General features: G+C 39.1%; 1 protein-coding gene and 1 long non-coding RNA gene across 5 annotated transcripts in view; both read right to left on the bottom strand.

Moving 5' to 3' along the window:
- RPS6KA6 (ribosomal protein S6 kinase A6) overlaps positions 1–23,409 on the bottom strand; it is a 37,334-nt gene extending 13,925 nt beyond the window's left edge. For 2 of the 4 annotated variants that reach the window (XM_061361908.1, XM_061361912.1), the window contains exons 1-8: positions 23,145–23,409; positions 13,432–13,491; positions 10,102–10,218; positions 6,120–6,201; positions 5,225–5,305; positions 4,650–4,729; positions 1,767–1,873; positions 1,465–1,502 (exon numbers count right to left, since the gene is read on the bottom strand). In XM_061361908.1, coding sequence (XP_061217892.1) covers positions 1,465–1,502; positions 1,767–1,873; positions 4,650–4,729; positions 5,225–5,305; positions 6,120–6,201; positions 10,102–10,218; positions 13,432–13,491; positions 23,145–23,225 — 646 coding nt within the window. In that variant the 5' untranslated portion in view covers positions 23,226–23,409. Of the gene's footprint in view, positions 1–1,464; positions 1,503–1,766; positions 1,874–4,649; positions 4,730–5,224; positions 5,306–6,119; positions 6,202–10,101; positions 10,219–13,431; positions 13,492–22,390; positions 22,744–23,144 lie in introns of those variants that run through there. The other 2 variants (XM_061361910.1, XM_061361911.1) reach the window with 2 other exon arrangements.
- On the bottom strand, positions 10,350–13,406 carry LOC133216849 (uncharacterized). The gene is made up of 2 exons (XR_009726734.1): positions 12,001–13,406; positions 10,350–10,891 (listed from the first exon to the last, which is right to left on the bottom strand). It is a non-coding gene; the product is annotated as an uncharacterized LOC133216849 (long non-coding RNA).
- Positions 23,410–24,469: the final 1,060 nt, after the last annotated feature.

Below are 24,469 nucleotides of genomic sequence, written 5' to 3'. Positions count from 1 at the left end.
TAAATTGATTAGCCATCAATATTACTACTCAAAATATTTGAAATATTACATGATTAGAGCCTTAAGATAATCAGAAGATCTCATTTCTGTTTACTGCCTGCTTTATTCACATAAAAAATTGCATAGAAGTAAAAATCAGGTTCAAAGAGAACTCAGTCTGCATGGTCTAGTATTACTGAATGATGAATAAATAAAATCAGACTAAAAATACTGTTGTTATATAAGACAACATGGTTCTGCAACCTGAATCAAACTCAGTAATCTTGTATAATGTATAATATATAATATAATATATAATCTTGCTCACTTCACTCCCAGAATCCTTTTTCTTCCCTAGTTTGAACAATGCCACTGAATACACAAGTCCTTGACATTTGCCCAACTCTCAAGAGTCCCTTTTTTCAAATGGGAAATGACTGCTAATCAATAATCCCATAAATTATTCTTTCCAGTCTCAGAAGGAAATGAGAATTTTAGGAGATAACTGGATTTAAACATATAATACAGAATTTTTAAAATTATGCAATTTATAAACATGATTTCTTTCCATCATTATTCCACCAATTTTTTGAGCGTTAAAAAAGCTTAATTTTATCTTGGAATCTAATAGGCAATATCTGTAGATAAGATATATAATGAAATCTAGAACATAAAAGCATAACCTGAAATACAATTTAAAGCTTGCAGAAATTGATTGCAATTTGATTTCCAAATAGCCTTATGCATTTGTAATTTCCTAGAATATATATATTTTAACTGTTCCTCATAGAACATTGTTCTGCAATTTTGTATGCATTTCAAAGTGATAATCTAGACAGGCAAAAAAAAGAAGTAATATTTCAGAAGTCTCACTCTGCACTAAAACCTTTTTACACCAAAAGCACCTCTGCTCCCTTTTAAAAGTCTCAGTCAGCAAATTTAGCCTGTCTCTACCACCTCTTGATCTATTGTTAAAAGGCATTTCATAGTAAATCTTGATACAGCTCACTTCCTAATCGGAACGGTGGATAGTTTGAGTTATTAATGTACCACCTCCTGAACTAAAGCTACCTTAAAAAACACATTCAATGGCTGTTTTTTTTTATTTCCAACTACTTTTCTTAAATTTTAAACACAGCAATTAGGATATGCAGTTAGCAATATTGCTGTTAGTACTGCAACCTGATCTACACAAATATTAGCCCTGAAAACTAACTTCAGTGGAACCTGCATGGACATAAGGATCTGAAAACTGTAAGATACAGTCTTTGGTAATCTAAAATACTTCAATAAAAGTACTTTTATACAAAAAAAAAATCATATAGAGAAGTGATACAGATTTAAGAAGTCTAATAAACCAATTTCTAAACTGCTAAATACTGGCTCACACATAATCTAGCCATCACTATACATGTCTTAGGCTTGTAACTAAAAGCTTGTACAGGAATATGTTCAGAAAGTGCTATACTAGTAAGTGTTACCTACCTGTTAACTTGATATGTCCTGCTTCATCAAGCAAAATGCTGAAAATTAAAATTCACATTCACCAATACACATAAAGAGGAATGTTTACATAAAACATTTAAAACATAAAAGTTAAGAACTTTGATCTCCAACTGCTATTATTAATTTAATAAGCCAACATTATTTCATTAAAATCACAGATATGTTTTTTTACATTTACACAGTCTAACAATAATATTTGTAATTTTTTACATCACTAAAGTAGAAAATGCAAGGCAACAAGCAAAATACACGTAATAGTGGTAAAATACATTTTACTTTACTTTTCTGGCTTCAGGTCCCTGTACACAATTCCCAAGCTGTGAAGGTGATCCAAAGCAAGGGCCAGTTCTGCGAGGTAGAATTTCACATCTTCCTCTGTAAACATAACCTAATAAGAACTGTATAGATTTACCTTCTGATCTTGTCTTCAGTTTTTAAAACTGCAATCTATAAAAAATAGTCCTGTCTGCCTGAATTTCAACTAAATTTTAGAAGTATTTTATGAGCTCATAAGTCATTAATTCACCTAACAGATTACATACTAATACAGGCTAATCATCAAGTATACAGTCAAACTACCTGCAATACTTAAATAAAAACATCAGAGCATTACTGCAGAGCATTACCTAACTTTTAAGGTAATAAATGTTACACCAGCACTCCTGCCACAATCCTATACTGATTGCTTTCCACTGCATCGTAAAATTCAGTATACGACTGCTGTATTGAGTGACTGTCTTTGAATTCACATTAGCAATATGTAAAAAGCAGAAATACTTTTTCAAAAAGTACAAAAAAATAGAACTGGTGAAAACAACAATTACATAAAAATCTGTAGTAGGAGCTGAAGAACCTACCCTGCTCTTCTGAGGAAAAGAAATTTGAAGAAACATAGTGAGATATGAAAAACTGACTGACGTTACATACAGAGCATTGGAGTGATGCATTTCTATCCTCCATATTCAACTGGTTGCTTTTCATCTCACATACAAGAATTGTACCTGCTTTGCCTCTTGTCATGTTCTACAAATTCCTGGAATTGAATCTGAGGTTTAAGTGAACTAGTCCCTTATTTATTGAAAACACCAGGAATAAGGAGAACAGCCATCTCAACTGCACAGTAGATAGCTAACAACACTTAAATTAAGGTAACTGGGTGTACCAATTCAGCAGTACACTAATCTATACTTTGAATTGCACATATGTAATCTGCTCTACTGGCAACAGAAATATTCCTAATTTCCATAATGATAGGTATTAACATTCTGTGAACAATAAAGCTGTTACGCTATACTGTTTTACCTACAGTTTTTTAAAGAGCATTATTGCCACAGGCTTTTATCTGTATTCAGAAGAAACTTTGGATATCACTAATCCTCAGAGTAGTCAAAATGCAAACCTCAGAATACGATGATGCTAAATGGTATTCTACAGTCTCCCAATAATCATTTCACTTAAAACTGCTTTCTGTGTTAAATTAAACATGATGCAAGTCAACTTCATTAACTGTTACTAATGAAAACTTCATTATATACTCATTTCACCTCCACAGCTGTAACTCTTCTATGCATATTAGAATTAAAACACCAACAGAATTGTTTTAATAACCTCATACTAAACCCAATTAATTTAAAATAATCCTTGTGCAGCAACTATGAAACACCATGGGGAATTTACCCTCATGGATATTGTCCCCATTTTTGCTTTTCCATGTACTTTAGAAAATACTTTATCTTTCCATCATAAAATAAAAACCCCTGATTTTTTTTTTTCCTTACCTATATACACAGTAAATGTTTAAAAGAAAATAACTGAAGTCTTCCAAAAACAATTAAAGGTTTAACAATAACAAAAGTTAATAATTATTACTTTATTCCCAAAGGGAATAAATACACCTTTCAACCACCTAGCTAGTATTATTACGGATAGACTTGCATCCCTTATTTAAGAATATTGCAAACTGAGTAATCTCAGCTGTGTTAGTGCTAAAGTTCTTCCTGCTACAACACAATTTCTTCTATAATTAGACATCTTATATCAAAGCAAAATTTGACTTCTTTCCTACATACTGTTCCAACAAGTCTTTGCAAACCAGTTGGCTTGTTTAAGCCTTTTGACCTCCATTTTAGTCTTGGTAATCAATTTTGAGCTCAATTCTTAGACATAATCACTCTTTTACCAAGGCCAGCTTCTTATAAAAAGGAGAACCCCTTTCCCCCCTTTAAATTATTCCTTCTCTTTTGCCTGTTCTTAAAGTCAAGCTTCGTTTTTACCATACATATATGAGGAAAAAAAAATAGTGCATGGCTTTGCATACTGGGGACACAACCACATCCTTCATGTCATGAAGGATCAGCCACATACCGCATTTTCCCATTTAAGACAGTGTTATTTCCTATGTATTAGCAATACAAATGTATTTACATGAGTAAAAACACTGAAAAGCCCTCTCATTGAGTTGTTGAGAAAGTGCCATTAAAAACTGAAATCTTTATGAAAGTTTGAAAAGTTTGCAGAAAGAAAAGTCTCATAAACATGTTCATAATACTTAAAGTAGCATATAATAAATACTTAATGAAAAAGGTTTAAAGAAACCCCACAACAAAAAAACAGGCTGCATCCTATTCCCTCTTCTGAAGCTCTCACTCCAAAAAAAAGCAAAAATCGAAAGGAAAAAATTAAAGGTGCAGTTGCACACCCATGTTAGATGAAAGGAAGTGGTTTCAAAAATACTCAATTTACACTTTGTGAGATTAACCATTAAGATTTGTATTACAGCATTCTGCAATTTTACAATGCAGCAGAAATATCTGAGATGCAGGCTTCCAGAAGCACTTAAGCTGACTATGAGCATGAGAACTTCTACATCCTCTTCCTTCGTTGCTAAATTTTAATTTACTTCAGTTAGGTTTCTAAGCAACAAAACATTTTTAGACAAAAGAACTACACTTTGCAGATACCAAATTAAAACTCAGACTTCTAATCAATACACACTCGTGTTACTTAAGGTTATAGAATTTATTCTAGAATATGTAAGGAAAGCCCAACTAAGTTATTAAAAACTTGACTATGACAAGATATATGGGGGAAACAGCTACAGAAGACAATACTATATTGACAAAAAACTCTTAATACTAAGTGAAGATAAAATTTTAGGTACTTACCTCTTTGGATAATCGTGTGAATACATCTCCTCCCCTGAGAAAATCCAATATTAAATATAGCTTCCCTTCAGTCTGAAAGGCTTAAATAAATAAATAAATACACAGATCAATGGCTGTGTGACAAAGATGATTTACAAAACAGATCTGAATGCTTTTACAACTTGGAAATTTCAATGAAAGGCAATACTTTTGTTATGGATCTAAAATAATTCAGCAGCACATGAGGTAATTTCCTGAATGATCACTTGCTTCTTGTAGAAGACAATCTTAGTCATAAGAGATCATTAAAATACTGTCATTTCTCCTTTGTCAAAGAGGGAAAAACCAAGTATGTTAATTATTGTGTTTTGGCTTTACTCAATGAAAAGCAAAAAACTCTCTGCACAATTTGCCAGGATCTTCCAAATCTTTCATTTCAAGAGGACTCAACCTGAAATTTACTTTCTTTTCTAGCCCTATTATTTAAAGTTGCTAGAACCTAACTTGAGCACTACAGAACTGAGAAAGAACAACATCAGATATGCCTTCAAATATGAAAGAAACTTTCAAAGAAGGTAGCAAAACCAAATACCAACCATAGTGCAGTTTGACGATAAATGGATGATTTACTTCTACTAATATATCTCTCTCCATTTTCGTACGAACTCTATCCCGAACTGAAGGGAAAAAAGAAAAGACTATGATGAAGCAAAGATATCTGGTATAATACAAATTGAACAGAAGTTATTTCTAAAGCAATACTTTTCCTTGTTAACTTATTTGTTTATAAGTTTAAAGTCTCTCACAAAACACATGCTTTCAGATAACAAAACTCTATTTTTTTCTTCCTTGACCCATACTCGTTATTATCTTCCATTTCCTTCCCCTTCAACACATTCCAATATTTTCTTATAATCTACATTACTTTCAAGAAAAAGCTCATATCTATATTTCTAGGCCGTTAACTTCAGTCTCTGAATTAACTATCTGGACTCAATATATATTTTCTGTCTTTTAAGATTACTTTTTCCTCCCCAACTAGTAACAATCCCTTTTTATGCACAGTGAACTTGCATGCATTACAGTTTCTTCTGAATGACAAAGCAGTAAGCTAGCTTGCTACGGCACCTATAAGAAGGAATGACTGACCAATTTTAACCACAGTAGAGCTCTAACTTCAGACAAAAGGAAAATTGTTTATGAAATTAATTTGGTTTCATGTAATGATCAGACTAAATGAAATTAAATGATGCAATTTTAAAGTTTGAAAGAGCACTGTTAACCACATAACTAAAGCTATTCGGCCAGATTTAAAAGAATTCTAAAACATGAGCTTACGAGTTACTGCAGCCAAAAGCTACCATCAGAGAACAGCTATGAACTCACTCAAAAATATGTAGCATAAAAAAAAACAAAACAAAAAAAACTCAAAAAGCCTTTAAAAAGAACATTTATATGAGTCATTTAAGAGATAGAGGTTCACACACGTACCTTTTAAAGAAGCTTTTTTCAATACTTTCATTGCATAAAGTTGCCCAGCATCAGGACCAATTATTTTCCGTACAAGGAAGACCTGGTAATACAAAAATACAAACCCCATTTTTAAAATTACTCCTGAAAATCTTTTATGTAAACACTAGATTAAGCTGACTTAAATTAAAAAAACACATTATTTTATGCCTTTATCTTAAACTTCATTAATACAGACAAGGAGATAGCATGTCCCTAGTCCCATCCCACTCCTCGAATAGTCCATGCAATGAAAAGGATGCCAAACATTCATAATGTCTTTTTGCATCAGCAAGCTTAGTAATCAAATATGCAACTATCACAAAACATTTGCAAACATCCTATTTATTTCAGACAGCTTTCAGTGTTCTTTCCTAAATATACACCTTTAAAGGAAGAGCAAAATTACATTCCCTTAATCAGATTAAAGGTACGTACACCACCAAGCTCTCTGAAGTATTAAGCTTCATTATAAACTATGCATTCTTTCCTACAGCAAGCCATTTAAATAAGTACTTATTTGATAAGTAGTTAATAAATCTGTATCTTTATATTCCTTTCTTGGAGAAAGACAATTCTGCCTGGTCTGGCACCTCCTAAGAGTTTTTTAAGACCCAAGTCTCAAATATGTAACAGGTTGTATTAATGAATTCTGTAAGAGTGGCAAGATGAAAGCAAGGAAACCTCACCATTCAAGATCAAAGCACCCTTTCCCCCTGGAATAGCAACTCCAACAGGTCTTTCTACTCTCTTCTTTCCAGGGGAGTTTTAAAGATAGATGGTATATAACTTGACACTAAGAAAAGCATAATATTAGATAAAATCATGCAGTACAAATACATGTATCTCCAGTGAGTAATATTCTAACTACTAGTCTTTCAATTTACAAAATGGCTTGGTATGTGCTTCTGTTTCCAAGCTGCTGCTCTTATAATAGCAATTATCATGAGGAATGTTTGTACCATAAAAAAAATGATGTATGATCACAAGAGAATGCCAAGAGCTACCCAAAACGGCCTCTGTGATCTTGCCTTATTCAGGTTTTCATTAACACCAGATTTGTTTACAGATACTTCATTAGAATTTATTAGATAACTAGAAATTAGATTTTTAAAAAATAAGCATACAAGCTTGCAACATTCTCCATTCTAGAATAAGAAATTTATACACTGACACTGACCACATTCTACAGGGTTGGGAGAGGGGCTGTTTTTATTTTAAGCTCTGATTTGTAGAAAAAAGTCATTGTGTTTCAAGGTTATTGGGCTTTTTGTTTAAATTTTGCCTAATGACTGATCTGTAGCACTTCTCTCCTGTTACATGATGTTGATGCTCAAATAGTAAAGGGAATAATTCAGACACCAGCAAATAAGAAAACATCTTTAGAGTAATACACTCACAACTACAAAAGTATTTATAAGCCTGTACAAGTATTTTAGTGCTTAATAACTAGCAGCCTGTGACAGTAAGGAATTCACATACAAGTTACAAATTTCAGCCAATAACGACCAAAAGAGTTGATACTCAAAACTACTCAAACGCCATCTATTTAACCTGCAGACAAAGTCTCCATAATCCTGCACCTTGCAGAGATGCAATGACTGGTCATTCAATTGAAAAGCAGATTCAAGGTGGCCATATGTGCAAGATGATTCAACGAAGCCAATCAAAGATCATCTTCAGCAGATCAGGTGCTAAAGCTTTAGATTATCAAAGGCTGAAGAGAGAAATCCAGTAATGGACATGAAGTTTAACCCTCTATTTCTGTGAAGCAGTGTTAAATCCTGCACAGATGTCAGAAAAGACAGGTAGAGGATGGGCTGTAGCACTGTAATACACCAGAGAAAATAAACCTTGTGTTTGCTAAACCCAAAGGGAGATCCCTGGGAAGTATGAACTAGAGGGATTAAAACAAACACCATCAAGGCAACAGTCATTGATCTTTGTTGTCTGTTTTCCCTTTTCAATAGAAAGCCACAAAGAGTAGACAAAATGAGCTCTGCTCAGATTTGCAACAGTCACCATCCAGTTCTTAAAGCTAGTTCCTCAACCAACTACTGCCAGGTTTTGAGAGCTCTAAAACAGATGGCAGGATTCTGAGCAAGAGCTTCTTTAGGCTGTCCGGAGTCTGAACTCTGTGAAGTAAGAACCTGAGTCAGGGCTAAAAGGTCGGTACCAGATGTACTAACCTAAGATAGCTTAATACATCTCAAGTCAGGAGTAATAAACACATGGAGCCTTTTAAACTCTCAAGACGTGTATGAGGGAATTGACAACCAACACTGCCAGATAAAGAAATATTTCCTAAGCTGTAAAGCGTGAAGAAATACTTTAAAGTCTATTTTCTGAACTATCACTTATTTCCAAAATGCCTTCCTAATGTCTTCCTCCCCACATACAACTCTATGCAGAGATTTGTTCTTGCCATGAGGCAAATAAAACCAGCACAAGAACAGGAAAACAGAAGCGTGTATAAAAGTGATTGTCTACTTGAAGCTGCAAAAGATCTAGTTTGAGTCTGGTTTAAAACAACAAATTAGCTTTTTATACACTAGGATTAGTATTTCAACTAATGTGTTTAAAACTAGTGACTGAGATACTACAGTCTTATTTTCATTTCTGCAATGTGACTCCAAATGGTACACTACAAAAACATCAGTGTAACAAAAAAATTGCCATATTTCTTCTATATGCTATTTGACTGATTGTTCACTTAGTGTCTTTTAGCTGCACATTACTTGACAGATACAACAAAATAAAAAACCTGAAACACATTTCCCAGGTTATTTACTGTTACGCTGATTCAAGTTCCAAACTGCCACAATCATTCTCCCATATCTACCTCAATACAAATTTTGTATACTGAAAAGAGTCAAACATTCACAGCATGTGAAGTACCATCACTAAAAGAGAAATCACTGCCTCCTCCAGAAGAGCCTCCAGAAATGTCTATTACACCACTGGTGCCTCCCAAGCATGAACCTAAGCTACAGAAGATGCAAAGCAACCTATACAGAACAGAGTTATTGTTCAGTCTGATTCCTCAGTAGACGGTGCAACAAAGTACTGAGGCAGTTGAAAACACCATGGATTTGCTTCAGATAGCCATGGCATTAGGCAAACAGAGCATGTCAACACAAGGGCTGTTGTATAAAACCCACACCAAAATCTTTTCATATGAAAAAGACAAGGGGTAATGGGTACAAGTTAGTCCCAGGGAGATTCCAACTGCACACAGGAAGAGAACAACCAGTCACTGGAATCACCTCCCCAGGTAAGTGGTAGATTCCCCAACACCAGACACGTTTAAGATTCAGCTTGAGAGAATGCTGGGACATCTAGTCTAAGTCATGCTTGGCCTAGAAAGGTTGGACCAGATGATCCTTGAGGTCCCTTCCAACCTGGTATTCTAGGATTCTATAATCCAGCTGGTCAGATTCCTTACTGTTGGTACTATTATTTCCATGAAACTGCAGATGCCAGTCCAAGTAAAGCACAAACGTGCCTCTTTTCAGTGAAAGCAAACCACAGCTTTCCATGGCAGCCCTCCTAAAATCTGCTGCTGACTGACCCTTCCTGCCCAAAGACTGAGGCTGTTGTCCCTCAGCATCTGGTATGATTTGGTGTACTGCTATAAAAAATGCTGCCTTGGCACCAGAGTAAGATTGAAAAAGATTAAATTTGTCAGTATCTTTTCAAACATCCCCAGCAACTCTGCTAAAGCAGTAACTTTCCTGAACGCCTGGACAGGTCTATGGAAGAAGACACCAACTTTTCCTCTAAAAACAAGACAGAAATGCAAGACAGCAAAAATGTAACACCTCCCACTCCCCACCCAACTGCAAAACAGGGCAATTTCCACAGGTATATCTATATGCACTCAGATGTGCTAGGTTTATACCTTCCCTTGTAGGAGTAAGACAAAGCAGGTTCAAACTGAACATCAAATAAAAACTTATCTTACCTTTCCAAATGATCCCTGTCCAAGAACCTTGAGTAGTTCAAACTGTGCTGGATCTGCTTTCTCACAGCCTTCTTTCACATGGTGTGTAATAGGAATTTCTTTCACACTTCCTTCATCCTATTATTTCAAGACAAACAAAAAACAACAATGAACAGGCCTGAATGAATCAAGTATCATTAGAAATGCACGCAAATGCCTGCTCTTTTCTTTGTTGGTGTTTTGTTTGTTTGTTTGGGGTGTTTTGGGGGGGGGGTGTTCTGTTTTGGTTTGGTTTCTTAACATTTTAAATTCTAGTATGACAAGAAAGCTGTTCAGATGAAGAATATTCCCATCCATCCTTTCCTAAATAGAAATTTCTAAACTGACATAAAATTCTCAAAGAATGCTTATTTACTTTTGTCGTAATTTACAGCTACAGCAAAGACGGATTTTCTTGCATGAAAGGAATAAATGCACAGATCTTTAAACCAAGTCTAAGATGATCCTTCTGTAATTCACTTTTGTTTAGCAGTCTTTAGTTTTCCCCGTGGCTAGTCTTCTTATCTTCCCTTCCTAAAATAGCCTTAATGAAAGCTAAATTGAATTTCATCATTTCAGTAATTATTGCTTTTCACAGCAGCAAATAATAAATATGGTCACCCATTTGCAGCTAGAGGAATATGCATCATTTGAAGAGCACAAATGTCTTATTTGTGAGTCATCTTAAGAACTCTGAGAATTCTTGCATTCAACAGAAGAAACAGCTCTGGAGCGCAGAGTTCATGGAAAGACTATCTTGTGTGGAGACGACCTTCAGAAAGCTGAGGGTAATTCTGAACTGTTCACTTCTTCCTGTTACTCTCATCTTTAGCAAAGCAGAGCACAGCACCCTCAGTTGTGAAAAGAGAAGCATTCATGATGAAAACAAATCAGATGATGTATTGCAGCTTTCATGGTGTAAGAGAAGTTTGTGTGAGCCAAAACAAGCAAGATGTCAAAATAAGCACCCTTGAAACTTAAAGCTACGTGCTAAAGCCTACAACAGCAACCTCAGATTACATGTAGAAAAGGAGCAGCACCTCTTTGCCCTACCAAGAATACCAATGAACTTCCTGTACACAGCAAATACATCCCAATCACATCAGGAAATCACATCTGATTTACAGTGCGTTGCTTTTAGGGTATCCAAATTATCATTAACTGTCCTCCTATCCTCTCTTTAGGTCTTCATCTTGAAAACTTCTCTCAGCAGAGACCAGAAAAACACCCTACAAACCCACAGTGCACTGATCTCCTTCAATGACAAGTACAAACAGCACCAGAAAAAGACCTGACCACTTAATGAAACGGTTGGCTTTAGTTAAAAACAGCATTCTATAGTCAGGCTGAATACAGAAAGTCTTGCGTGCCGGGAAGTGTTTATGGCCAGACTGGACGGGGCTTGGAGCAACCTGGTCTAGTGGAAGGTGTCATTGCCTGTGGCAGGGGGTTGGAACTGGATATGTGTTAAGGTCCCTTCCAACCCAAACATTTCTATGAAGACCACACATTACAACAAGTAAACTGCTGACATACATTTACAATACAGTGTATACATGCCAACTTCATTTCATCCCTCCACCTTGCTGACTGTACATGTAACTATTCATCGGAAAGATGCACATATCTTATTTTAAACACGTGCCTGGAATTTAAGGCAGGTAAGAACACCAGCATTTCAAGTCATCTGACAACAGATGAAAGCAGAGAGTTGTGTAGTTGTACAAGAGACTTAATGGGTGGTTCTTTCTACGAAATATGTAAATAGTCTATTTAAATGCCTTTTTACTTCACCACCCTAATTTGTATTCCTTAACGCTGTGAACCTATACATGAGAAAAGATATTTAAGAGTTCACCTGCTCTTCTGTTTGTCACCCACCTTGAGTCATTAGCCTGTGACATCACATGTGGTTGCTGAGGAGACTGACAGAGTATTTCTAAATGTGAACCGAGGAGAAAAATGTTTTCCATGCAAATAAAGAATAACTTGAGATGTATGAAATGAGTTATTTTTTATAAAGTGTTTTACCTTTGCAAGAGATCTCACTTAACAATCATTAAAGGACTGAAAATTGGCATGACTGAAGAGGACCTCTGCATCATCAACAAGAAATGAGCAAGTAAGAAGCTGAACAGATACATAAGCCAGTTTCATTTCCATTTCTGGTTTGACCTCCATGAACTGGAAATCTGGTTATCTGGTTTTGTACTCTGCTGGTTGAACAGCACATCCATCTCAGGGTTCAGGTACCAGCTCCCACCGAGCTGCCTGGCACAAGAGGTAACTATTCTCAGTAGTTCAAGAGAACAAAGCACTGAAAGAAATGCTGCAATCGTTTATGGCGTTGTGCCATTTTACTTTGTTACAGCTTGACTGGTATGTAGCTCCAAGCACCTAACAAACAAGCTCAGCAACATCCTTCTGGTTCAAGTACAGCAAAAGATTGAGACAACCCATTGCTCATCTGTCTTTGCTACATGTAACATGACTACAACACTGTTTATTTACTTACTCCACACCAGGAAATGTCCAATTACCACATTTCTATCCCCAAGAGTTTATTCTCCAAATCACTTACTTAAGAAGTTATTGCAACACAAAGCAGTGGTTACAGCTGGCAGTAAAATCTACTTGATACCTTCTTCCATGATTCTGTTCAAAAACACATGGATAGGCATGCTGAAAACTGATGGCAAATTTTTCCATGCGAAGTCAGGCATTTCACTACGCACAGAACTAGCCTGAAGTTCAGTCCAAGATTTAGCCAACATACAGAACACTGACCTTTAGCATTTCCTAACTACGCACATCACTGAGGCACAGGTCAAAAATCATGTTCAGCAGGGTTTATCTGGGATATTTCTATGCAAGCCAAGTTAACACACTGGTGTAAAAACTCTGGTTTAAAATAGCAGGAATTAAGCACCTTCTAGACAAATGTACCACAACTACATAAAAAAAAAAAACAAACCCACACAAACAGATGACAGTGTAATAAGAGCAATGTTAAGCGCTCTGTGGATAAACGGTTCAAGGCCGGACAGAGCATTTTCCAAGGTTGAGGGATCTGTCAATGTTCCCTCCAGCACACAGAGTCTGTTTTCCATAACCTCATGGGACAAACTTTCCCAAACAAGGTCCCTACCCAGGTACTAATTTTCAAAATCACCTTTGAGACTTGGAACCTTTTCAGATCTGTTCACATAAAATGACAGGTTCAAAAGTTATTACAGAGCAGGAAATGCATGAATTTTGCTTCAAAAGCAAGTCACGCTAATAAGCGTCTGAACATCTATCGAATATACTTACATGGTAGGCATATGGTTCACCTTCTTCCATAGGCTCATCTGCCATTTTAAGGCCATTTAGCTACAGAGAGGAAGGAAAGGGAATGCAGAAGAAAAACAAAAACAAAGTTAAGACCTAAAAATTTTAAATAAGCAGAGTTCATCATTTGGCCAATTCACATTTCAGAGCACACAAATGGAAACTGATGCTCTTGTCACTCGAAAACTGGAGTTTCAAACAACTACTACTTAGACATTATATTTAGCATCTCCCTTAAGTATGATTTAGCATATCCCTTTGTAAATGCTGTTGTATAGTGTTATTTAATTGGAATGAATTTAAAATTCCTTCTTTAAAAGCTACAGATACCATCCATACAAGATGACAGTAACACAACCTTCCTGGTAAGCACAAAACTTATGTTGCAGATGCTTTTCAGACACCTAAAACCTGCTGCTGACAGTTAACTGCATTTTAAGAAGAAAAGATTCAGAAGTGATTTAGAGTCTTTTTAGGGCAAGAGCGAGAAGGGCAAGAGCAGGTAGTACACAGAAGACACACCACAGAATTCTTACGCCCAAAATAATTACCTATTTCCTTAAAAATTTAGACTCCTCTAAAAATTGGCTTGCCTCAGAAGTTATTTAAATATCTAGAAATTAGAATACTCAAATTTTAAGTACTTCAGAAACTGTAGCTTCATATATTAAAATACTTCTGGATCCATTTCAAAAACACATCTCTGACAGACAGTAAAGTATGATATGCATCTGGACAGAAGCAAATAAATGACATGCTCTTAATGACATGCTCTTAATTCAGCACAATACTTGCTAGCAATTACCAACCCCCTCCCCACCTCCAAACAGCAGTAAAAAGACAGAGTCCACAGTCACAGTAAAAGAAGTTGGTAAGTTATTTAGCTGAAGCTCTAAGTAACAATGGTGCTTAACAACTGAAACTTGACAAAACCCCAATGAATCTGAAGGACATGCTCCGCTTAAACATGCAAAGCATTAATTAAAAACTGAAAATACCTGACAAAACGGGTGAAGCCAATTATGGATTTTGCTAGTGATAATTGTTAATTTATTTGTATGTTAATTGGTCAGCATTTCTACCTTCATGTGGCATCAGTCTCGCACAGCAAAACGCTAACCAGAAGTAACATAAGGAAACTCAAAACACTTTTTCCCTGAAAACAGAACTGAAACCAAGTAAGCTCTTAGACCAGATAATGACACTTTTTTTCTTATACTTCTAAATTTACTTAAAATACATGCCTAAGATACTGAACTATGGTATGATTATCAGTATGCGAGTTGGTAAAACACGATTAGAAAGAACTTGAAATGTAGACCATGCCTCTGTTTAAAACCAAAACAGGAAACTTGATAGACGGGTAGGGCTGAAGGGACAGGTTTTTACCACCATCACGGCATCATCTAAGCAAACCCTCAACCACTTCTACTGCTTCTTTTAGGACTCCTGATTTCAAGTACAGTTTTGAGGAGCCAAGTGCTAAATGAATGATTTTGATAAAGCTAAGTCTCCAATTTTTCTATCAAGATACCAGCACTCATTTTTGGATTCACTAAAGGAAAGAAAAACTTATCAAGTAAAGTAGCATGCGACTTTGGTTACTTTCACTCTTCTCTATGTTTTTATTTTAACCACAGTTGACACACACATTTTACATTACCTATAATCTGTCAGTTTCACCAAGGACCGGCATATTCAACACATTCATTATTTGTACCTATCATGCACTGCCACCGTAATTTCTCAAGGCCAAAACCCACTAACCCATTACCCTAGATTCAAAAATCTCACATACACTACAATGCTACTAACTAATTTTGCTACATATCAACCCTTTTTTGCATTAATATTTTTACCAAATTGGATACTGGGATGGACCAAACACCCAATATACTTGTTGTTACACAAATTAACTGAATGTACTGAGAAATAATGCCAAAACTCAGACCAGATATGAACCAGGTATGTGCCATCCCTAGAGATATTAAAGGCCAGGCTGAACATGATTCTGGGCAACCTCATCTAGTTGAAGATGTCCCTGCTGGTTGCAGAGGGGTTGAACAAGGCGATCTTTGAAGGTGCCTTCCAACCCAACCCGGTCTACATTTCACTGTCACGTACTTTCTTTTCACAGTATCACTAGGTTACATTCAAGTGTGAATCAATGTGAAGGCCCACCAAAGTTGTCCAAAAAACTTATTTGGACCCAGTAGTAAAATGGGTGTCCACACTCCAGGTGCTCAGAAATCAAATACAATTCTTCACTCATGGACTTACTTGAAGTGAACTTAAGGGGCATTTTGCCTTTTCTTTCTTTAAATGTGGTCAACATTTTCCAAGTATTGCTTCATAATTTAAGCTCTGGAAGCAATACTACCAGCCAGAAGGACTGCTGATACACTGAAAACAGCAGCTTAATTCCAGGCAATCAGAAACAGAAAGCTGTCACCTCTGGAACAGGGTTTTGAAACAAAAATCATCATACTATTTGATCTACATAATTCCTAAGCACACCATATGAAGCATACTTTCAGCTTTCTGGCAAAACAAATGTATTCAGTTATTGGATTTTTATGGCGGGTAATCAAATGCCATCTTAATTAACAACTTCCTATCGTACACTTTCCCCCTTCACTGTTGTGCATGGGGCTTTTTTTCCTGTCCAGTCTGGGATGCCTGCCAAAGTCCAAAGGCTTTCTTGTTCAAGTGCCTGCATCTACTTCTATTGCCTGATAGTCACAACCATGCTTTCACCTTCTTTGTTTGTGAATCCTGGTCACTGTCCATTAAAACAAAACCAAACCACCACCAACCTGTTGGACTGCAACTTTTTTTAGTTATTCAGTTACAAATTTCAATGACAAAAATCAAATCATTACTCTTCTGTACAGATACTTATATTGGCTAAGTTTCAGCAACGGAAGTGCTCACTATCTCTCATATAAGGCAAAAAATTAACACTTAATTCCCACCTCCGTGGAAATGAAATCCAAAACTCTGTTTCCACAGCCAAGTGGGACCACTTTTAGCGATGTAATCGTAAATATTTATGCACAAACATATACCAAACTATTTAAACCTCCAAGTCTTTACTAAATATCTATGAACACACATATTTAATTATGGAGAACTGGAAAGCATGTTTCAAGGAGAACAGGTGAAAGAACCACAGAATAGTTTGGGTTGAAAGGGGCCTTTAAAGGTCATTTAGTCCACCCCCCCCTGCAATGAGCAGGGACATCTTCAACTAGATCAGGCTGCCAAGAAGCAAGTACCACTACTCTGACAGAGATTTTTCATCCATGAAGCATTTTGTTGTTCAGTACTGCTGAAGTTCTATAACTAACCGAACATTTTAAATATTAACTCTCATTAGAACACAAACTAAACTCAGACATTTAGGCAAAAAATGTGCATGCTTTCCAAAGACAAAATGAGAAAGTGATAGAAAATATTCCCCATTCTTGATTAGTATAAAAATAACTAGAACAGCTACATAAAATATGAGACAACCTGGCAGGTAAGAGACTTACTTTTCCAGAGGTGCAGGCTAAGAGACCCAATCCTCCAATGTCAAAACTGCCTCCTGATTTAAATAGCTGCAATGGATCCCATGACTCGCTGGGACTATACCCTACTGCCTGAGGAGAATGTCCAAAGGGCTTTTGTGAGCTGGTAAAAGGCTTAACTACTGTTGCACATGTTTTCCCTCTGGTAATTACAGCAGAAGAATTCCAGTATTACCAAAGATTTGCACCATCTTCCTTCCCATGTGAAAGACGTTTTAACCGTTCATACAGTAAATGCATTATGGTTTGGTGGGTCTATAGGCTTTGCCAGAAAGCAGCTAAACAAATGGTCAGCAAAATGCCTAACTACAAGGAAAAACTGCAGAAGGTGTAAAGCTGGTTCACTCTGCTCTGCTTTCACACATCTCCATTTAGGCATTCAAACAGAATTAAAAAAAATAGAGAAAAAGCAGAACAGGGAATTTTATAATCATACTATTATTAGAAGTAGAAAGTGTTACTCATCACCACTCACATATAATCTCGTCTGGCTTCAAACAGGTAAAATTCTACATAAGGATGAACAAAGGCTTCTGCATCCTCTATGGTTCCTCCCTCACTGTGCTTAATTTGCTAAGACCACAGCTACAGTCACCAGACCTAGACCTCTCAGTTCTTCCAAATGAACACAGGAATAACCAGTTTGCTTCCCCACATACAGAAGTATTACTTCAAATACTTATTTAAAAATGTTAGAGTGGAAGCTTACACTAGAAACCCCAATTATTTCGAAAAGACTTTGAAAATATCTTTTGAAAAAAGTCCTGTGAAGACAACCACATTTGTTCCTCATTTATTCCACATTACATCTGCACAGAGTTTGCATCATTAAACTACTTAGCAACACACTGGCCTACTGAATCTTATTTTCTGATATAGGTTTGAGAAATCTGGGGATTCTGTGAACAGACAAACAGGTGAGGGGGGTGTTTCTTTTCTGAATGCCTAAAAGTCACCATGAAGAAAACTGAAGCTTAAAGGCACCTGGTTTTCCTATAAAACATTTACAACTTTTCTCCAATCAACTGATGATTGTTTTTTCTTAAACAGTAGATATTCTTATTGCATGGAGCAGCCCAAGCAGGATTCGGTACTCTTTACTGCCTGGGCTGGCATGCTTTTGGGAAGGAACAGTTTTCCCCACTACAACAGCCAGCCCCACGAAGTGCAATGTGAAGCAGGGTTGTTAGGGTTACCTAACACTGAGTTACACTAACAACAGCTGAGTCCTAACCTACCACAATGTGACCAGAGGAAGAATGACTGCTGATGGCAGAGTCCACCTGAAACTACGCAGGTTGATGCTGAGTTTTCTCATCCACTGCTAGCCTCATTCCCTCAGTTCCTCTCACAAAGGGAAGAGGACAGGTAACTCACAGTCTCTTTAAACGTACCAGAGGAAGATAAAGCAATCTACCTTAAACAGACCTTACTACAGAAAGTTACAAAGTTCTACATACATAATACATTCAGACAGGATAACAAACCTGCAGCAACATATAATTACTGATTTTAAGAAAACATTTTGATCCTTCCCAATACCAGAGATTAGAGGAGAGCTACATGTGCCTCAGACCAGTTAGAGCTACAACCAGACACAAACCTAACCATAAGCCCAGGGGCCACTGAACCAGTAAAGGACTTGAGATCTTTTAACTACTGCCTGCTTAGGAGATGACTGTAACTCCAGAATAAAAGGGCATAAAGCAGCCAGTCTTGAAATCATGTTTAATGGCAGAAAGGAGAACACTAGAAAAGGTTAAGAGTTACACTTGATGAAAACAACATACTTCAAATTTTATTCTTAATGTAGTAAAAAGTTAATCTACATAAATATTAAAATCTGATGCAAGTTAACAAGTCATACCATTCTTCTGATTTAGGGTTATTGTGAAGTCTCTCCAAAGCTATCCTGCAGGTATCAAGGGGAGCTACCTCAAACAAACCTCCTGCTCCTTTTAGAGACTCAGAATAACATTGCAGATTTCCAAAATGATCTTTAAAAGTGGTATATCAAAACAGAATTATCATCATTATTACACTGCAGTACTTTTCAATGCATAAAGACATTCATTGTTTTGCTTTTAAGTGTACTAATGTGCTTACTTTTTTTCTTTTTACATTTTTTTTTTAAGACAGCTTGTTCTCAGAAGCCTTTCTAAAAAACTGCACATTGTTGCAATGGCTGAGGGCACTTAATTCAAGTTACAGGCAATACTATTTCCTTCTTCTCTTAACATAACACAATCTAATTGTGGAGGTTTTCAGAGATGCACCAAACGAGGTAGCTGAGTCATCCACGTCACTGCCAGTAATTACTCACAAAGGAGTTATGCAACTCCTAACACTGACAAAATTCTGTGGCCTTTCATAGACCAAGCTCAGAACATGCCTCAGAGGATGGGCTGCAAACACTGGCCAAAATCAGCGATATATCTATTCATACTGGCATGGGCAACAGCTTATAGACCACAGCAGCAAAGCTCAACTCACTAACAAGTAGGAGCTCTCAATGCAGCCCAGTTTCCCAGCAGAATACTTCAGCGTCCAGTCACTTTGTTGTTTCAATCTCATCTTCCTTGTCACTGTCAGCCAATTAAGCAACTCACTTCTGAAATGTCTATTTCAAAAACAAATACTTGAGTAACAGGCCACATTTACACAATTCACAACATTTGCGTACTGCAAATCGCATGCACTGAAGTCAATTACACTTCTTTCAAATGCAAGGCTATTTTCGTTAATAAGGCAGAAAAAACAAAAATTACTGTATTCTGCCCATTTCCAATTATTCCTGCATTTTATGCAGTTTGGTCAATAAAACGTTAACTTTTACTTTCCTCTTCCTTTGTAGACTGCAATCTATTGTAATAATCTACAATGGCTGATTATAATCAACACCTATTTGATTACTGTACTATTTTTATTGCCATGAAAATACTTATTAACATATATTTAGGAGGAAAGAAGTTCACTCAGTATTTGAAGCTTAGACTGCAAGGCACTGACCCTTCCTACCTAGACCTAAAGAATTCCCAGAGTCACTAAACCTGCGGCACAAGTGACACTGTCACAGGAATGACAGAACAGCACAGGGCACAGTCCAAAATGCAATCCTCAGCACTTCAAAGACTTTCAAAGTAAAAAAGGGCAAAATCATTCAATTGTAAATTTCTTCCAAAGGTTCATGCTGTTTTCATGCCTCAAATCATGAAAATTTGTTTCCTACCTTAAAAATCACATTCTTCCCTTGCCAACTGTTTTTGCTTCATCAACACAAGCACTGCTTCAGTGGGAACATTTATTTCTAATAACATAATCCTAAATTTAGCAGATTCCTCTGCAGAAAACTTTCTCAGATTTTTCCTCCTATGCCACAACTGATGGACAAAAGCATCAGTTAACACAAGTAAGTCTGTCTTCACAATATAGGATTATTTCACAGTTTCACTGCTGACTGCAGTTCCAGCAAGGCCAAGGTCACAGAGATCTATCAGACTGCCAAGATAAGGTTGTAGTAAGCATTAAAGGCTATAATTAGTTCTATAAAATTTAAGAATCCAGACCAAAATTCATTTTAATGTAAATTAAGCCTGCGCTAAATCACCAAACCATGTGAATGTAGAATTCCAGCAAGTGGAAAGTACATTAAGTGCATCCCAGGGATGTGTTGTAAAGTGTTATAACAACAAGTATTTGTTAACGTAATTTGGGAACTTCGCACGCAACTTTAAGGAACTGGTTTTGGTATAAATGAATTTTCAAATGCTCCTAGCCAAATGCAACACAGATGCAATAAACACAATGTCAGAATACAACTGAAAGAGTGTTACACAGACCCTGTTAAGTAAGTAGTTCATGTACAGGCTTGAGGAAGATGCAATTTAAACAACGCCTGTTGCAAGCAGTTGCATTCAGACTTTAGGAACACAGAGCTCTTTCAGCTGGAACTCCACTGTTCTATGCTCCGTAGGCTAAACAGGCGTGACTTCAGAACCAAGCTCCTACCACAGTACACTGCCAAGCTAATGTTTCTCTGTTAGACCTGGCCCGGTCAAATATTCAAAGGTAACAAATGCCACCACCATCAGCAGAACTACCTGTCTGAGCCTTGCTGTGCTGGGGCTAGTTCTCCAGCCACTCTCACTAACTGCCAATACAATATTTATGACAAGATCCACACACAAAAGCGGCTCTGAACATTGCACTCTGAAAAAAAGCATCAGCCGTGGTGGAGGGGTGTTAGTCCAGCTAAAAAATACCGAGACACACAAAACAACCACACATGTTCACATTTCAGCTGCAATACTTGTAAGTTTCATTATCTGAATACTGATGTATCACAATGCTCTCTTGAAGAACAGGTCAATGGGGCCAAAAAAGCTCTCAGACCTTCGATAAGCTTCATACCGGAACTACAGCATACTATTCTTACAAACCGTAAGATAAACAAATAAGCCTTAATACGTTCTGCTGACTTTTTAATCCTTACCTGTAGCTTCACTAACATAATTAGGATTTCTCTACTATTAAGGTACAGGGACTGCATCAAGTATTATTAGATCATTAGGAAATTTTAAAGTGTTAAAGTGTAGCAGTTGTGGTGTTGAAATGCATATCCAGTAATTACAGTACTTAGAAGAGGCACTCTAGACACAGCTACAGAAAGGAAAATTAAAAGCCAAACAAAGAAATGTAAAACCTCACTGCTTTATTCCTGCTGGGAACTACTGTGGTGGGGTTTTTAACTTTATGGGTGTCATTTTTTTAATCAGAGAATAACATTTCAACAAGATCCTTTAAAGGATCTTGTCCTTCAACTTTTCCCAAAATTTTAGCAAACACCAGTTTTGCGCACTTCATACTTAGACATGAACTTGCTACAGACCTTTTTATTTATGAAAAGAAAAGCCTAGTGCATCATGGAGAGCAAGCCTGACTAGTTTTAATAAGCTTTATTTAGATAACATCTTTCGTGTGCCTAATACACCTAGGTGTAATCTTTTATTTGTCATACCTGCCGATACTTGACACACAATCCTACCCTTCTGATTTAGAAGTGCAAAAGTTTTAATACTCAATGTCACATTCTGCCGAGACACACACACTATTAAGGCATAACCAGTTTTACCATTTATTGTCTTTTGAATAACATTTGGTACTTGCTTATAGATGCACTTAAGAGTGATAAGCAATACCTCAAAGACACTCTCGAAGTCATTCCTCGTTCTTTACGTTTAAACATCCAAACCTCAGTCTGGATATACATGTATGGAGAACACTTCAAGTTCTTTGTGTTAGTTGTGCGTATAATTACCGTAGAGTTACTCAATAAAAAAGCGAAGGGACCTCTCCCAGTGACAATCTACCTGCACGCACACCCAGCTTCTCCCAAGAAGTTGAAGTAACTTTCCACGGGAGCTATGGCCACAGATCCGAGTTTACAAAAGCCCTCCCGAGCTGTATGTTAACTGGGAACCAACAACCGTGACGTTAACATCGGGAAGAGGCGACACGGCGCACACCGGCCGCGAACCCTCCACCACGCGTTACTCGCAGCCGGGCCGCCCCGCGCTAACCCCTCTCCCGGGGCTGCACCCTTTGCCATCGCTCCCCACTCCTGGGGCCGCCCCGGGCGCAGCGCGGGCTGTGAGGCGTTGCCGCCGGCCACAGCCGCGGAGGGGCGGCATGGGAGGCCCGCGGGAACGGGCCCTCCCGCGGCGTGCGGGGCGCGCCTGGGGGCCGCCACCTTCCCGGGACGAGACGAGCTCCCAGAAGGCCAGTCCCGGCACGGCAGCTCCGGGGGACGAGACGCGAGCAGGCCAGGGGGGCGGGGGCCGGGCGGCAGCGCCGGAGATCCCGAGGGAGGCGGGGAAGCGACGGCGCCGAGAGCGCCGGGAATCGGAGGGAGGGAGGGAGGCGGACAGACCGGGGGCGGCGAGGCGAGGCGGGGGGGGGAGACCTGCGGCGCGGGGACCGGAGCGGAGGTGCCGGGGGCGTTGCGGTCCGCCCTGCCGCCCGCCCTCCGCCCGCACCACCGGCCCGGTCGCTCTCAGGGGCCGGCAGTGGGGAGGCAGGTGCCCTCGGGGAGCCCCGCCCGCCCCGGCCCGGCCCCACACTGACCTCGCCGCCGCTCACGTACAGCTCCATTTTGTGGCAGGGCTCCGGCTCCTCCGCGTCCTCCAGCGGAGCGAACGGCACCATGTCCCGGCTCTCCTGCTAGCCGGCCAGCCGCTGCGCATTCCCCGGCTCAGAGGCGGCGTGCGGCCGCAGCGGGCCCGCTCCTACTGCCCATGGAGCGCGGCGGCGGAGCTCCGGCTACTGCTGCTGCCGGCCGGCGGGGGCGGCGCCGCTCTACGCTCCCCCGCGCACACCCCCCAACATGGCGGCGGCCGGGGGCGGGGCCTGCGCGGCATGGGGGTGACGTCAGGGCGGGTCGGAGAATCCCCTGCATGGGGGGGGCGCGGTGACGCGCGGTGAGGTCAGCGTCCCCTCGGCCGGGCGGTGCCGCGCTGAGCGGGTCAGGGTCCCGGCCTGCGGCACGGGGTGGGCTCCGGTTGGGGCGGCCCCGCCGCGCTGCCCGCCTGCCCTGGGGACAGCGGGGAGGGAGCGGGCGCTGGTGCGGTGGCGGCACCTGGACGTTCCGCCTGAGGCTGAGGGAGGGGTTCCGGGGGCGCTTAAAACAAAGCAAAGCGAAGGAGTGAAAAGAGCGATCGCGCAAAGTGAGTCCCTTCACAGCCGGCCCTTACCTTGCGCGCTGTGGGTTCCCGTCATGAGCGCCGGCAGCCCCCGGCGCTGTGGCAGGGCGGCTGTTCCTCAGGTGACGGGGAAGAAGCAAACCCCAAAACTTCAGTTCTGTTTGCTCTGGAGGTGGCAGGAGAGGAAGCACAGGCGGCTGGGAAGTGGGAAACCAGAGCCTGGCTCCTCCTGTGCGCTCGGCGAGGTGAGGAGCGCGAGCAAGCTGCGTGCAGGGCTGGAGGAGAGTGGAGCAGCCTGCTTCACCGTGGTTACAAACACCAAGGGGATGGACTCCTTTGTTTCCAAGCATGTATTTAGAGAGAAAGGCTACGGTATTTCCAAACCCGAGGGGGCAGAAAAAAAGACCATAGATTAAAAAAAAAAAACAAAACCTATTATTTCTCCATCACTGATTGATCTTGGAGATGGAACACACTAGATGATACCATCAAAAATACGTATTTTTAAGGATGCAAAACTGCCTCAATGACACTGAGTTTCTATTTAAACACTCTGCATGACTTACCAGTGAGCTCTGTCCTTTACCTAAAGCTAGCAAAGGAAGTCTCAAACCCTTCTTAATGGCCAAATAATTCTGATGAGATTAACGTGACTGAGGGAATAAGCTGGTGCACCCCATGGCCCAGAAAGCTTTCCCGTGCTGATTTCTTTCTACTCAGAAGTCAACCATCATACAAACAAATATGTAG

The sequence above is a fragment of the Neopsephotus bourkii genome, unplaced genomic scaffold, assembly GCF_033783945.1.
Source record: "Neopsephotus bourkii isolate Nb327-2 ecotype Australia unplaced genomic scaffold, CSIRO-AGI_Nbou_v1 NB_1067, whole genome shotgun sequence".
NCBI lineage: Eukaryota > Metazoa > Chordata > Aves > Psittaciformes > Psittacidae > Neopsephotus > Neopsephotus bourkii.
The sequence above is the reverse complement of the archived record's forward strand: the minus strand, read 5'-3'. Positions and strand labels throughout refer to the sequence as shown.